General features: G+C 40.0%; 1 protein-coding gene across 2 annotated transcripts in view; it reads right to left on the bottom strand.

Moving 5' to 3' along the window:
- HIP1 (HSP70-interacting protein 1) overlaps nucleotides 1-16,286 on the bottom strand; it is a 52,755-nt gene that overhangs the window by 13,645 nt on the left and 22,824 nt on the right. The window contains exons 3-10 of one of the 2 annotated variants that reach the window (XM_087700182.1): nucleotides 14,046-14,225; nucleotides 13,314-13,401; nucleotides 13,158-13,238; nucleotides 12,967-13,031; nucleotides 11,382-11,522; nucleotides 10,654-10,770; nucleotides 10,178-10,288; nucleotides 10,024-10,081 (exon numbers count right to left, since the gene is read on the bottom strand). In XM_087700182.1, coding sequence (XP_087556308.1) covers nucleotides 10,024-10,081; nucleotides 10,178-10,288; nucleotides 10,654-10,770; nucleotides 11,382-11,522; nucleotides 12,967-13,031; nucleotides 13,158-13,238; nucleotides 13,314-13,401; nucleotides 14,046-14,225 — 841 coding nt within the window. The remainder of the gene's footprint in view (nucleotides 1-10,023; nucleotides 10,082-10,177; nucleotides 10,289-10,653; nucleotides 10,771-11,381; nucleotides 11,523-12,966; nucleotides 13,032-13,157; nucleotides 13,239-13,313; nucleotides 13,402-14,045; nucleotides 14,226-16,286) is intronic. The other variant, XM_087700190.1, reaches the window with a different exon arrangement.

Below are 16,286 nucleotides of genomic sequence, written 5' to 3'. Positions count from 1 at the left end.
CTGCATAATGTCAAAGTATTTGGGCGGCACCTTATTTAGGAATGGTGTAACCTTATCATCATCTTATTTCAAGAAGCCAATAGTAGCAAACTCAGCAAGTAACCGCCTATACTCAACCAACTTGACTTTCAAATCATCCCCTTCCTAGTGGAAAGCTCTTGCAACTCATGGTTGAGATTGATACATCCTGTTCGATCTCTCACCACATAGCGGTCAAGGAGATGACTCCAACAATGGGATGCTAGGGGAAAGCATTGTAATTGTGAGTGAAGCTTAGGAAGTAACCCTTCCATTAACTCAGCATTTGTAGTAGCATTGTGAGCTCTCAATTAACAAAATGATAAGGGTGGGTCATTCGAGGGTATGGCATAGGCTCTAAACCAACTATTCGGTTTTACTCACGCCTACGCTCACACAGGAGTGTCGACGATCCGCATGTAGGCACTAGGGCTCTTTTTACTCTTTGTAAGAGAGGTCTTTCTCCCTGGTCACATTATTCTTTATTTGCATATTTATGTTACACAATTCAATCACTTACCACTCATTACAAATTTTTGTGCGTGAATGCACCCTAAGGCACTTACACAAACCTAAAGTCTAAGGGTTGTACTTTGTACTTTGAGTCGCACACTTCCCAACTTATCAAGTGTCAAGCAACGACCACACACACTCTCTCTCTCTACTATCTACACTCTTTGAGCCGAGCTAAGAGCTGCTGCCATCTCCAAACCAACAAGTTGTATCAAAGCTCAAGATTAATCCGGCGATAGCTGACAAAGATCCGCCTTGTCCGGCAACTGCTGCAGTAGCTGATCCATCAGCCAACGGCCGCTCTGTAGCTCCATCGCCTGCCAGCCCAACAAGCTGCATCACTACCACCTTGTCCTGTTGCCAGCCATCTGCCCTGCAACCTATTGAGGCCGGCGCCTACACCCTATCCAGCCCCAACAGGCTTACCTACAACTAGACTACACAACTCGCCAGCTTGAGCAATCCCGCCTGCAGCGCCAACACCCGCAGCTCATCCGCCTTCAACCTCCAACAGCTCTGCTTATCCTGTGATAGCTGCACAAGCTATCTTGACAGCTCTGACCGCCACATCAATGCTTATTCGGCTCGCCTTGGCTACACAAGTATATCTTATTATTCTATTCAAAATATCACAGCCAAAGCAAGGGGCTTTTGCAAGGAAAGTTCAATAACTGCCACAGCAGGTTTTTAGTGCACAAGTTGCAGAAATTGTTGGAATTTGGGTCAGGAAATTTGGGGCTTTTGTGTTTTTAGTGCTGTTGAGCATTGTTCTTGCATTGGGCAGCACGTTGCTTGCTGAAATCTGGAAAATTTTCAGCACATTGAAATAATAGTGGTCAAGTGCGACATAGTTTAGTTGATTACAGCTTGGCATTTGCTGTAATTTCTGGAAATTTTCAGATTTCCAGGTCAGGCCAGCTTTTGTTATCGCTCTTGTGCATTTGGAATAGTGACATTTATCATGGCAAATCAAGGACAGAGTGATGTCTTTACTTATGTATCAAAAGAGGATAGATTGGATGGCAACAACTATTCCCTATGGTCCTTCATGATGAAGAATGTTGCTTTTCTTCAGTTGGCTAGTTTGTTGCTAGAAGAAGAGAAAACAAGGAAGAATAGTGGGGTGAATGTTGTAGCTTCTGAGCATGCTTTTACGGCAAGACAGAAGAGCAAGGGCAGTCAGTCTAGGAATGCTCCGCAAAGTTCTTGAAGTTCAGGAACTTCACAAAACAACAAGAAGCAAGAGGGGCATGCAAGCCAAGAAAGCAAGTGCCACAATTGTAAAAAAACCAGGTCACTATATCACAGAATGCAAAAAAAGAATTGCCAAGGAGAAAAAGGAGTTTGAAATGTCAGTTTCAAATGCACCTTCTACTGATACTGCTATAGATTCCGCATCCTTTGTCATTGACTGTGACGACTATTTTTACACTTGCTTCTTCTTGGGCAGATATAGCATTGAGCTCTACAAAGGATGCTAGCACTTGGTTCTTTGACAATGATACTTTTATGCACATTACATCCCACAGGGATTTGTTTGCCTCTACCATTGCAGATCCTGTTGACAAATCAGTGCAACGTGCCAACAATGCTTCTTATCTTGTTAGAGGTGTTGGGGAGATTGTTTTGAAAGCCATTGATGGCTTGACTCTCCATTTGCAAGATGCTTTATATGTGCCAGGGATAAATAAGAATTTATTGTCAATTTCTTCTTTACCAAAATGTGAAATGTAAGCCACATTTGATGATGATAAATGTATGGTCAAGGATAAGGGATTCTTGACTTTGGTACTCATTGGCACATTATGTCATGGACTTTATGAGTTAGATGCTCATTGGGTTGATCACTCAATAATTTGGTATCTACTATTATTTCTGCTACCCCACAAGCAAAGTTATGGCATACTCACATGGGGCATCATGTAAACTATGGCAATTTGATGCTTATGCAACATACTCAAATGCTGAAAGGAGCTTCATAACCTGGCATGATTAGTTACACCAATGGTTGTGTAGCAATGTAGTAGCATGATACTCTAGAAAAGTATATATATTTCAAGTGACTTTTGATCATCTAGCATATTTAGGTAGCGGAATGTGGAATGCATTCTGAGGTAACAATTGGATCAGCACCACTTTGCAAGTGTAGAAGAAAATAGATCATGCTAAGTTCTTGTATGATTACATATTAAAAAAAGGGTTGAAATCACATCAAATCCTTGGCATAGGGAGAGAGAGAGAGCCTTTACTACTTATGAGTGCATATGCAACCATGCAAACAAAGTGTGCTGGGTTTATTCATTGGTAAAAAAGTCAGAAGTGTATGATGCATTTTTAGCTTTTACTGCACTTGTGGAAAATCAATCCAGCTATCAGATTAAGACTTTATTCGGACTGAGGGGGGAAATATATATCTTCCTTGCTGAATAATTTTTTGAAGCAAAAAGGCATTGCATATCAATATACTATTGCATAACTCCATACCAGAATGGGGCTACAGAAAGGAAGAATCGGTCACTCGTGGAGATGGCCAGATGTATGCTGAAAGCTACAAAATTGCCACATGGTATTTGAATGAAAGCAATTATGTGTGCTTGTCACATTTTGAATAGGCGCCCTACTAAGTCATTGGAAAGTATAACGCCTTTTTAGACTTGGTGCAGCCGTAAACCTTAGTTGGTCACTTTCGTACTTTTAGATGTCTTGCATATGCTCATATTCCCAAAGTACTGAGAAAAATGTTGGACAATAAGATTGTCGAGTGCAAGTCCTCCACCTGAATTTAGCTTAAATTCACCTTCAGCCCTAAAAAATCCAAGTCTTGGAGCTTCCAATTTTTGGTACGCTTTCCGAACCTGTTCTTAAACCCTGATTTTTACTGTAAATTAGGGTTTACAGCATAGAAATTTGCAATTTCTCAGCCTCCAAGGGTCCAAATGCTGAGATCTTCAGAGCAAGGCTATGAAATGGCTGGGAGATGAGAGAGAAAGATGTAGAGAGAGAAAATTCAGAGTTTTGTCGTGAAGAATGACTGAAAATCAGTCAAATGCAGCTGCTGCCTTGCCACAACAGCATGTAGATGCAAAGACTGAAGAAAATCAATCATTTGATGCTGCTGCCCTGTCTCAACAGCCTGTAGATCCTGTCATCTGCTGTTGATTGGTCTTCTCTAGCCCCTGGCTGCCTCTTAGAAGGTCCTCCTATGGCTGCAAATCAAACCAGCAGCATCTCCTCTCTCTCTCTTGTAGGCAGAATACACTAAAAATGCCTCTCTCTAGCCTCTAAAGACGTTTTTCAGTCTTGCATGGGCATTTTTTGACAAGTGATAGCCTTCCCAATTGGTTTTTCCAACATTATCGATAATTATATATTAATTGTCAGTCTTTAAATACTGAAAATTAATCTAATAATTATTTTGACGCCCTGAAAAATAATCTGACTAGCCAATAATTAAATTGGCTAGGCATCTTCTATTCCCGAGTGTGTTTGCGCCATTTTTTACCATCAGATTGGCGTTAGGTACCATTAAACGCCACTTCTCTAGTGTCACCAATTGACACTTATGGCCAAATGAATGACCTAGGCCAACAACTAGCACCAAATACCACCAAGTACCTGTGCGGCGTAACTTATAGCAACTATTGCCTTTGACGTCCCGTGATTTCCTCGTGTCGCGGGCTTGTAAATTAACCCCACTTACACCTCACATGTGCAACATTTACTTAATCATGTGATTAAAATCCACATGTTAAGCGAGGTTTCAAAAATACATGTCCTCATGACACTCTGGCAATAACTACCCTTTTGCCCACTATGCAGAATGCAGAGCTATGGCATGCCCGCTATGAACATACGAGTTTTGGGAGTTTCATGACCCTTTAGAGGTGTCATATGGTAGATGCATTGCCTCCAATGAAGGCTCCACCTCCTCATGCATGCAATGGATGTATTTTGAACAAGATACACAAGTTTACCTTCAAAAGAAGACACATACACTTGGAGGTCATCTTTACTTTGATACATTTATTGATGACTATGCTTAGTTTATATGAGTGTATGGGTTGAACACAAAATCTGATGTATTCATGCATTTTAAACATCTTGTTGCAAAGCTTGGGCCTAAAACTAGCTTACAAGTGCAGACACTTCACACGGATAGAAGGAGGGAATACATGTCTCATGCTTTTGAGACGTATTTGCTTTATCATGACATTACATGTCAAGCCACTATTTGAATGACCCCTCAGCAAAATGGTGTTACTGAAAGGAACGATTGCACTCTTTTGGAGATGACTCGTTCTATGTTAAAAAGAAAGGGACTGCCTCATAAATTTTAGTTGGAAGGCCTTTAGTGTGCAAATCATGTGTTGAATCGAGTATCCACTAAGGCATTGAAGATGATCACACCATTCGAAGCTTGGCATGGTATAAAACCCAAAGTTGACTACTTTCGAGTATTTGGTTGCATAGCTATGCACATGTTCCGAAAGAGCTTTGTGGGAAGCTTAATAACACGGGTGTAAAATGCATATTTATATTGACTATAGTTTGGAGACCAAGGGCTATCGCTTGTATGATCCATGCACGAAGAAACTTTTTGTTAGTAGGAATGTCATATTTGCTGAAAATGTTGTATTTTCACATAACCAGTTTCAAACGCCAACCACCCATGACATTGGCGATATCTTTGAGGGTCTTTTACCACTTTCTTTGGAGTCCATGCTTGCTGTAAATGGCAACACAAACTTAATACAGCAAGTTGTTGCTGCACCATATGCTCCCGAACAGTAGGATATTGATGACGGTTTGCCATATGCAGTGGAAGATGAAATATAGCAAGAAAGGGCTATTGTAAATGCAACCAAAACAGTCCTGAGATGGCTATTACAAACTCTCCACAAGAGTAAAATGGATACTCCTTTACCTCACTGCACTAGAAGGGCTGCTAGACATGCAACACATGATGCAGGGGAGCACATTTGGCTGGAAGATACAATACAACATGAAAGGGTTGCTGTAAATGCGACAAAACAATCCCAAGATGACTGCTACAAACTCTCCACGAGAGCAAAATGGATGCTCCTTTACCTCAATGCACTAGAAGGGCTACTAGACATACAGCACATGATGCAAGGCACATTTGGCTCTTTTGTGGAAGTAGATGATTGTGATGAGCGTGTATTTATGAGCTCACTGTTAGATGATCATAAGCCTACTTCCTTGGACGAAGCTCAACAAGATGTTCATTGGATGCAGGCCATACAGGATGAGTAAGAGATGATCCCACAACCCCCCTCGCCGCATTCCCAAGAGCAACAACAAGTTGATCCATCTGCGGAGAGACAAGCCGCGCTTAGGGAAAGACAGAGAAAGTTAGTCGAAGAAACCAGGAAGCAACTAAGGGCCACGCCAATCGTGCTGCCGTCCGCACCCCTCCCACCGTGCCCTAATGACATCCCCGTGGGATTCCACGCAGAGTTGGTAGTTTGGGAGCGGCAAGAACTACCTCTATATGGGATCTTGTGGATTACCACCTAGCAAGAAGGCCATTGGCACAAAATGGGTTTTTAAACTCAAACACAAGGTTGATGCTACAATTGACACGTACAAAGCACAGTTGATAGCAAGAGGCTATGTGCAGAAAAAGGGAATAGATTATAAGGAAACATTTGCTCCTACATCCCATATGAGTATGGTGAGATGTATGATTGCTATGGCTGGAAAGTACATCAATTGCACATTAAGATTGCATTGTTGAATGGGGATTTCCATGAGGATGTTTGTGTCATAACCTCTAGGGTTTGTGGTTAAGGGGAAAGAGCACATGATATACTAGCTATATAAGGCTCTTTATGGTCTCAAACAAGCTCCTCATGCATAATACTCTAAAATTGATGCTTATTTGGTCAACAAAGGGTTCAAAAATAGTCCCAACTACTCCCACTCTATACATTAAGAATGAATGGAAGGGGCTTGCTAATAGTCATTCTTTATGTAGATGACATGGTGCTTAATGAATCTACAAAGGGAAATTTTGCAGATTTTAAGGCTGAATTAAAACATGTATTTACTATGTTAGATATGGCCTGCCTACACTATTATTTGGGGATTCAATTCACCCAAAATCAACATGGTATCATCATGTCACAATCACAATATGTGGATAAGCACTTACATAGGTTTAATATGCAAGATTGCAAACCTATATGCACTCCTATGGAGCTAAGCTTAAAGATGTCTATGCATGATGGTGAAGAGATGCATGATGTTGCAATTTACAACCTGCTAGCTGTCTTATTTACCTTTGCAACACACGCCCTAACATTCAATATGCAACATCTCAAGTAAGAAAGTATATGCACAACCCACATTGGCAAGCTCTTAAGCGGATCTTCAAATATTTGCAAGGTACTCAGTCACATGCATTCTTATTTCCTAAAAAAGGGAGATTTACGCTTACCAAGCTTACAGTGATTTAGATTGGGCTAGTGATACAAACACTAGGCAATCTACTAGTGGATATTGTTTCCTTTTGGGCCATTCATGCATTTCATGGCTAAGCAAGAAATAGCCTACAGTGGCTACCTCGTCTTGTAAGGCAGAGTACAAGGCAACCTTCACAGCAACAATGGAATGTGTATGGTTGTGCAAATTGTTGGCTGATCTACAATTATCATTGGAGGATCCTACACCCATTCTTTTTGGCATTCAAAGTGCTATTGTAGTGGCATGAAATCGTGCTCACACGAAACACATTGAGATGCTTTACCATTATATCAAAGAGAGATGCTATGCAAGAGAGATTAGCTTAATGTATGTACCCACATAGAAAAATGTTACACACATTTTCCCGAAGGCACTATCACGCGAGAAATTTCAGGCTTTTCAAAAGTTCTTAAACTTATTATCCTTTGGTGATTGATCATCCGTGTACTTCATCACATTGGCACTGTAAGAGAATGTTAGAATTTATCACTTCTAAGCAATGCCCATATAATTCGTCTAATGCGGACACTTTAGTAAGTGTTGCTTTAGTGTGTCTACCTAGTGTCTTCACATTTTAAAGTAGTGACACTAGGAACTAGAGTGAGTTAGCTTAACTCTAGTCAGTTGGTAGAGGGCTGGTTAGGTCAATCCTTGACCTAACTTAAGTTATGCCTTTACTCTATCTTTTCACTTCAACAAGTACACTACTCCTTTGCTTCAACTCACTCACTCTCACTATCTCGTTTCTCTCTCCTTCATAGCTAATTCTAATTTTCTCACATACAATCTATTTTCTAATTTGGTGAGCTAACCATCCTCCCTCCTTGGACACAAATTTATTATTTATTTTATTTTATTTTATTATTATACAGTAACAACAACAAAAGCTGAAAGCGGTTTTACATCACCCTTGTAAGTCCTAGCAAGCCACTAAGCATCCTTTGTTTGATCCCTTGACCTCTTTGGGATGGCCCTGTGACAATGCACAATGGAAGAGAAAGACTACAATGAAAGAAGAGAACGGAATAAAAATATATATGCATTGAACTCCAAAAGGATGCCAAGTGCAAAGAGGACTAATCAGTCCTTGCACGCAACCCAAGGCGTTAGTGAAAGCATCGGATCAGGTTGATGAGGAAAGGCAACACTAGAAGACAAAGAAGAATCCCTAAATGTTGGAGTATCAGCCATACACACTCCACTGTGGCTATGAATGATGCTCTGTACTCATCTTCAAAACTAGAAGTAGCAACTGTAGTTTGTTTCTTAAATTTGAGAGACACGAGAATTTGAACATCCAATTCAATCATTGTTAGAATATCCATGCAAAGAAAGTAAAGAATCAGCCTTTTAGAAAAGGCAAAGATCCATGGTGCCTTTAAGATACTAAAAGACACGCTTCACTACTTGCCAATGAAGTACTAAAGGGTTGTGCGTAAATCTACCCAACTGGGAGATAGCAAACTGAAGATCCGGGCCTCATGTGACATAGATAAATCAAGCATCCAACAACTTGCTAATATATAGTATTTGTTAAAAAACATGGTTGAGTAAGAAGAGAGTAGTGAGCTATGGGAAAAAGAAAAAGAACAAGAATTGAACCACAATGGCATGGAAGAGACTTGACTGATTTTGATAGTTGCAAGTACATTGTTTTATAGCTTTTCAGCTTAGACACACATCTCCTTCTTTGCTTATGGGATACATTTCCTTACTTGCGTTTGCAGCATGGTCTTTAACACCCCCCTTGGTGCTAGCTTATCCTCTAGATAACTACACCAAGGATATACGTTTTCCCCCCTAAATGCCTGCAAGGCCTCTAGTTCATGGAGTGTCAAATAGAGTGTAGGCAGTTTTTACAAAATACCTTGACAACATTCTTCAAGGTTTGCCTTTTGGTTCCAACAATCTTCATCAATGTGCCCAAACTTGTTGCAGATTTTGCACCTTGGTTTTCCTTTGTTCCAACAGTCATGCTCTTTGGGTCTGTTTCTCCCACAGATCCTGCAAATAAATTTTTAACAAGACCTTTTGCAGGTGGGAAGGCAGCAAGGGCTTTAGGTGAAACAAGTTGGAGGCAAAACAGGTGAAAAAAACATTGCTTTTCAATCTGCTTATAGCTGCCTGTCCATCATGGTAAGTGGTGACAGAGTGATGCCATCATAGCTCTACATTCCAAATGAACCTCACCAGTCCAGTCTCCAATATAAACCAATCAAAATAGCATGAGACGATTGAGGAGCTATATGGATTAAAGCCAGCCACTCAAGCATAGCCTTGAGAGGTAAATTATTTGGTTCGAAAATGAGATTCGTAATGCAACTTAAACATCCACATCCAGGCCTCGCTAGACCCAAAGGTTTTGATGAAATGCTTATGCTGCATGAGTACTGCCTGGAATGATATCAGATATGTTATCTTATTCTTCAGAGGCATGGCTGGCAGCAGTAAACACACGTGTGACAGGTGGGAAGGCAGCAAGGGCTTTAGATGAAACAAGCTGGAGGTGAAACTTGGGGGGGGGGGGGGGGGGGGGGGCGGGGGCGCTGCTTTTTAATCTGCTCATAGCTGCCTGTCCATAATGGAAAGTGGTGACAGAGTGATGCCATCGTAGCTCTACATTCCATATGAAGCTCACCGGTCCAGTCTCCAATATAAACCAATCAAAATAGCTTGAGACGATTGAGGAGCTATATGGATTAAAGCCAACCACTTGAGCATAGCCCTGAGGGGCAAATTATTTGGTTTGACAATAAGATTTGTAATGCAACTTAAACATCCACAATCTGCAAATTCAGCATGTACATGAACCACAGAATTAGCTTGACAGAAAGACAGCAAGTTATTTAAATAACTTCTTTGCCTCAAGCATTCAGGGAAGCCAAACCAACACATTCACAATAGAAGTCAAACCAGTATGCTTGATGATTCCCAAGGACTGTATCAGTTCAGTTTGATATTTTCCCAAACAGCACACAAAGCAAGCAAAAACACACAGCAGCATACCATCTTGTAGAGCAGCCATAACTTCTGGATCTTGGAAAGCAGCCAGCATCTCAGGGTCCTGGAGATGGCAATGAAGCATTAGCACAACTCCTACGCGACAATCTAATCCATGACAAGTTGAGACATATGATCGAATACAGTCAAAGAAACATACACTTAGAATCTTGCTTATGTCTATTCCTCCTGGCATTGTTCCAGGAAAACCACCTGTAAAGCCACCTGGCATACCTGACCCTCCTTGCCCAGCACCCCTCTCTTCTTTCTGCTTTCAAATAACAAAACCCTTTTTTGTTAGGTGAACCTACCTAGCCTTGCAAGTTAAGCATTACATTCAAGCATTTCTGGATTTTTCAGAAAAGCTCGAGTGATTTTAAGTGCGGTATAGTGGAGAGTCTCAAACAAGACTTCTCAACCTTGGAATCAAATCTTAAAGCAAGCCTTTATTCCTTACAAATAATAGTTCAGATGCAAAGACTTGGCACAGTCTTAAAAAGTTTTTCTCATTCCTATAAGTCAATCATAATTACCTTATGTCCACATACAGACCATAACCATGAGAAAAGGCTGCACACTAGATACTTATCAGTGCTAAATTTCTGGTTAAGGAAAAAACTGGCTGAATGAAATCACCTTAGCTTCAGACTGGCGCTTTCCTTTTTCATGTGCTGCTCTCCTTGCCTCCTGTTCTTTTCGTAGACGATCATATTTTTTACGATGCTCTTCAAGTTTGTGCACATTTGGCTCAACCTATAAAATGTCACAAGTTTTAACCTCCCCTCATGTACCCCGTCTGTAACACGGGTTGTATTATATTTAATGAAGTCTTCAATTAGACATAATCAACCACAAACAGAACTAGACGGAAGAGATCTAAACAGTAGAGACACAAGATCACCAGATTAAGGTGGGAAGGGCCCACAGAAAAGAGAATTAAATCTCCATCAAGTCTCTCAATTAAGCCTGGCAACTCTCTGTCAAGATTCTCAAGATATCCTCCTCTATTTAGATCTTCCTACAACTGAATCAAGTAACCCTCAAAAGACACCTAAGCATCACACATTCTTGAACACCATCATAGATAATGGAAAAAAAACCTAACTTAACTAATGTTTGCCTACAATAGTCATGTGCAGTCATTGATACAAAAGCTGGAACTGAGATCAAGTCAGCAAAGAAAATTTCATTTTAGTGAATTTCCTTTAAATCTACCGCAATGAACCATGTGCATGTTACACGCATCCAGTATCTACCATTCACTCAAGCTATTGACACAAGTTATCAAGTATAGTCTTGCCTAGTTTCCCAATACAGCAAGTGGCAGCACAGAAGATAAACAAAGACAGTCCACCGGACTGTACCCTTTTGAGGACCAAAGCAATCTCTTCATCATAATCGAGACTTGAAGCAAGATGAAGATCTTTTGCAGCATCCTCCCATTTTCCTAGCATAGCATAAGCTTGTCCCCTCCATTTATACCCCTTTGCTGAGTCCGGATTTATCTGCAAGATATAAATCATAGGTACAAGAAAGCCAATTTCTGTAAGAATATATGTAACAGTATCATGCTTACATAAATTAGAGATACAATCAAGATCTGCTCAAAGGAATCTAGCCTGTACTTAGAAAGCAAAAGAAAACCATGAATCTCCATCTCACAGCAATTTATTCTAAACATAGCAGCTAAGAAACGTGTTTCTTAGAATTTGAAACTTACAAAACATTTCTTAGAGTACGAAACATTTCTAAGAGTAAAAAACGTGGGTTTTTTTTTTGTGAGTTGAAACCCAAAACATGGTTTTTTTGACAAAAACTATTGGACCATGTTAAAGATGATGATGATAATGTGTAATGACTTGTGAGGACTTAAGATTTTGGACAAGAGACTGATTTTTTTGTGATTTTGTTTAGTTATTGGACTTTGTCAATCTAGTATCTATTCTTGTCTTGAGAGTTGAATATTATATGACTTTAGCCTCATTTATGAGTTATTTATGATATATTACGATTCATTCTCGATTTTGACATTTTGTCAGTTTGTTTTGAAATGAAAATCATGATGTTGCAACTTGACTCAGTCCATATTGTAGGCTATTTACATGTTAATTTCAATTTTCTTTGTATGATATGTATGAGTCATAATGTTTGAGTTCTAAACCATAGTATAGCTTGTCCAAAGACTAACTTTGACATAAGTGACAAGTCAATAATGGATCATGGATATGTAACGTATGATGTATTATTCTCAATTGACTCTATTATCACTCAAGCTCAATTAGCCATTCTTTGTTTAAAAGAGAGTTCCATAGAGGTTTAGAACCTCTTTAACTAGTCAAAACTATTAAAAATCCCTATATAAAAAAACCTACATTTCTTATTTTACCCCCTCTTGAAAGAAACTTACAAAACACATTTTTGACATTTTGTTTCAACGTTTCTGGCTGCTATGATTCTAAACAAAACATGAGTACAAGATAAATCTGCTGATATTCTGTTCCTGAAATTCAAAACTGCTGATATCCAATAGGCATAAAATCCAAAGCGCACAGAAATAATCTGCTTGTTTGATATTTCACATTTCTTAAAGCAGTTCAGTTCCTAACCTATCTACCCTCGAAATTTTAAGATGTAATAACCTGCAGATTGAACATGTTACTGCTGTGTTTGGAGTTCTGGGCCTCAAGGTGACACTCAACTAAGGAAGAAGTACTTTTGATGCTTTTACTAACATTTCTGACTGCTGTCAGCTCCTCACAGTGGTACTGTACTTGCTAATTAGACTGAGCAGACAAATAAATGAAGCATGTCATCAGCACCAATGTATGGACATGAAATGACTGCATGCATCATCTTTAGAGTATTCCCATATACAGATATTCATGTGTTTACGAAAACACAGCAGATAAGAAGACATCTAAAGGGTTTGCCAAGCAACAAAAAGTTCACCTGGATTGCTGCATCAGCATCTCGTATGGCAGCATTTGGTTTGTTCATCTTCACAAAGACACCCGCTATCAAAGGACAAATGCAACTATAGTAAGTTGTCGATATATCTCGGTGGAGACTAAGTGAATTATGCCATTGTATAATATATCAGAAATGCATCTTGAAGTATTAGATCCAGGAGTAGATCATACCCCTATTTGCATACAGTATGGCAGATGATGGATTAGAAAGGATTGCCTCAGTTAAGAAACCAACTGCCATCTCAAGATTTCCTGCACATAAACATGACTTTAGAGAAGTGTCTCAGAAATTTCTTACTTCTTTAATTACTGGATTCGCAACATTACCTTCTGCAATAGACTCCATTGCTTTCCCTTTGGCAACTTGGGCATTTTCCCGCATTTCGTCTGTCACCTCTATTGATGCATCACCCATCTGGTTTCCCAAATTTCTTAAATATTAAGTTTACTGACCACATCCACTCAATCCACATGATCATTAAACCATTTCCAGTACTAAATAGTTCACTTCCCCCCTTATGTAAAGAAAAAGTTTCTCAACCAAAGACAAGGAAAAAGATTTTTGGATGGATTGAAATCTTATCCTCCTGATTTGACAAACTGAAATAACTTGAAATCCCTCCTGGCTCATGTGGAGCACAATCTCTCACTTTCCAGAATGAAAGAATGTCTGCTTTAACTAGTCAGTATGAACTCAGTATTTTGATTAGTCCTGATAGTATTCACAAATTTGATCTCAGAAATGGTATTGTACCATAAATCTAATATTTATGTATTATCTAATGTCATTACATGACATTTCCAACATATGAATCAAATATCATACAGTACGTACACAAGATGCACATATACATAGGATTACATAGATACAATCTATATAGATTTTTATTGTAAAGACAATCTGTGTAGATTTACACTAAAACACATTTAACACTGTGAAGTCCTAACATACTCTTCCACATGAACTTCAAACGCATACAGATAGTATATAGCAGACACCACTTTAAAGTCCATAGAAACTTAATGTTGTGACACATCAAAGTTGAGGCAAATAATAACCTGTTGAGGGGGATCATCCTCAGGAGCAATAACACCAGCTTCGTCTAACTCAACTTCAGATTCCTCTTCAACATCACTTATATCCATGCTAGGTGCTCCTGCCGCAGAATTCTTTTGAAATCCCTTGAATTGCTCTTCAAGTTCTGGCATATCATCATCACTCTCTTCAACTTGATCTTCCTAAACAAAGAAAAACTTAGTTTGAAAATCTGAACTCTCTCTCTCTCTCTCTCTCTCTCTCTCTCTCTCTCTCTCTGGCCATATGTTACTTTCCCCCTATGATGTCCAGATACACCCCACCCAAGGAGAAATCACCATATACAGCCTTGGATGAGGACGTCTGAGAGTTCTTGAGGGAGGGCTAGGTCATTGTACTTGAAGACTTTAATGCCACGACAGCTTGCCACCAGGTGTCTTTCTTTGATACATCTAAGGAGATGTTACAAGAGCAAGATATGGAGGAGCTGGAGATGGGGCAGACCTCACATGATGCGAGGGAATTTACTCAATACAGGAGGCATCTGCTAGAGATGGGCACAGCACATGGACTAGCCATACTTAATGGGCTAGCCAGATATCCTCTGTCAGGTGCATTCACATGTTACCCCAATCGACACGGTGCCAAACGATAGACTACGTACTAGCTAATCTTGACATTCCACTACATAAGCTCACCCAGCACTTCAGTGAGGCTCTACATACAATAGTTGGTGCAGCATCTCATTGCATTCCTTCCTCACCCCCTTAGAGGGATCAAGCTAGAGTTAGAGAGGCAACATCCTCATGGCAACGAGCACAAATGGAAAGTGGGGAGTGCACAGCTCGGCGAATCACCGTTGCATGCCTTTAACTTGAGCTTGCATAACCGCCACAAGGAACAAGTCTCCACAAATTTCATGAAAGAAGATCCTTCGGGACAATGCTTGTTTGTATGTTTGGGTTCAAGAGAAGCTGATTGGGCATCTTCCATGTGTTTAGCTTCACTCACCACAAGCGCATCCAAAGGATATGCAATGTGAGGGGCCATGATGTCAATAGAAGAGAATGGTGCAGAGAATCGGATCAAAGAGAGCGAGGGGTATTGAAGATTATTTCAAAAAAGAAAACATGGGTAGAAGATGTTCGAGAGATGAGAGTTGAGAGATTAGAGACTGTTGTAATAGCAGTATACAGCCACATATAATGTTGGGTTAGCTGGGTAGCTTGAGGGGCCTGCTTATGAATAAAGCCAAAGGTTTAAACAAAAACTTGAAACAAAGAGTAAAAATATTATTTGTAAGAGGGATTCAATCTCAACTCACCCCTTATCCACATGGCATTACACGTGTCACAAACAAACATGACAAGTACAGCCACTTGGCTACCTACCTTTCTCGCCACGCAAGTATATTCACACCAAGCAACCCATTTGAATGTCGGTTCAATCTGCATGCTAGTGCCCATGTGCAACAAACGCATTTAGGCCCCCCATGGAGGCATCACATCAGCTACCCCAGCGCCTAGCTAGGCATGAAGGCACAGCTTCATAGTAGCTGCCCTACCTGACGGGTAGACCCCTCTACAGCCCATGAACACACACACACTCTCTCTCTATAATCTTCCCTCACATGGCTACTCTCTCTCTCTCTCTCTCTCTCTCTCTACACGACTATTACATCTCTCTCTTCAATACATTACTAAATATTAATGTCAAAGGTAATGTTAATTAACATTAATAATAGCATTAAATATCATCACCAACATTACATGTTAAATGTAACAATTAGCATTACATGTAAAAGGACCATTAAATTTAATGACAAGAAACTTACCTTGTTATACCCACCACCTACAATGCATGGCCCCCTGTGTATGCCCCTCTCGCTAGCAGTGTCCCGTACCACCCTAAACGAGATAAAAGTATACCTATCAAGCACGAACCATCACAGCTCTATGAGCAAAAGTGGTTTTGTGCACCTCATCAAATCTCGTGCCATATAGCAAGTTGATGTTGTGATACCAATGAAGCACCTACCTAGGATCCCACCTACACACGAGACTATTGAGCTAAAAAAACCTTAGACTGACTTAAACAACCCCAAAACATGCTTAATTAAAGAAGAAAACCTTTTATTCTAAAAAGAAACGCGATCCTAGAGAGTTATTGTGTCCCACATGCAAAGCCCTAATTTAGGTGCCCCAAACTTTCTATAAATATACATGCAGCCCACCACTCTCTCTTAATCTCGTTTTTGCAAGTTT

The sequence above is a fragment of the Lygodium microphyllum genome, chromosome 2 (assembly GCF_053477565.2).
Source record: "Lygodium microphyllum isolate KBCC chromosome 2, Lygodium_microphyllum_v1.1.10, whole genome shotgun sequence".
In the NCBI taxonomy this organism is placed as follows: Eukaryota; Viridiplantae; Streptophyta; class Polypodiopsida; order Schizaeales; family Lygodiaceae; genus Lygodium; species Lygodium microphyllum.
The sequence above is the reverse complement of the archived record's forward strand: the minus strand, read 5'-3'. Positions and strand labels throughout refer to the sequence as shown.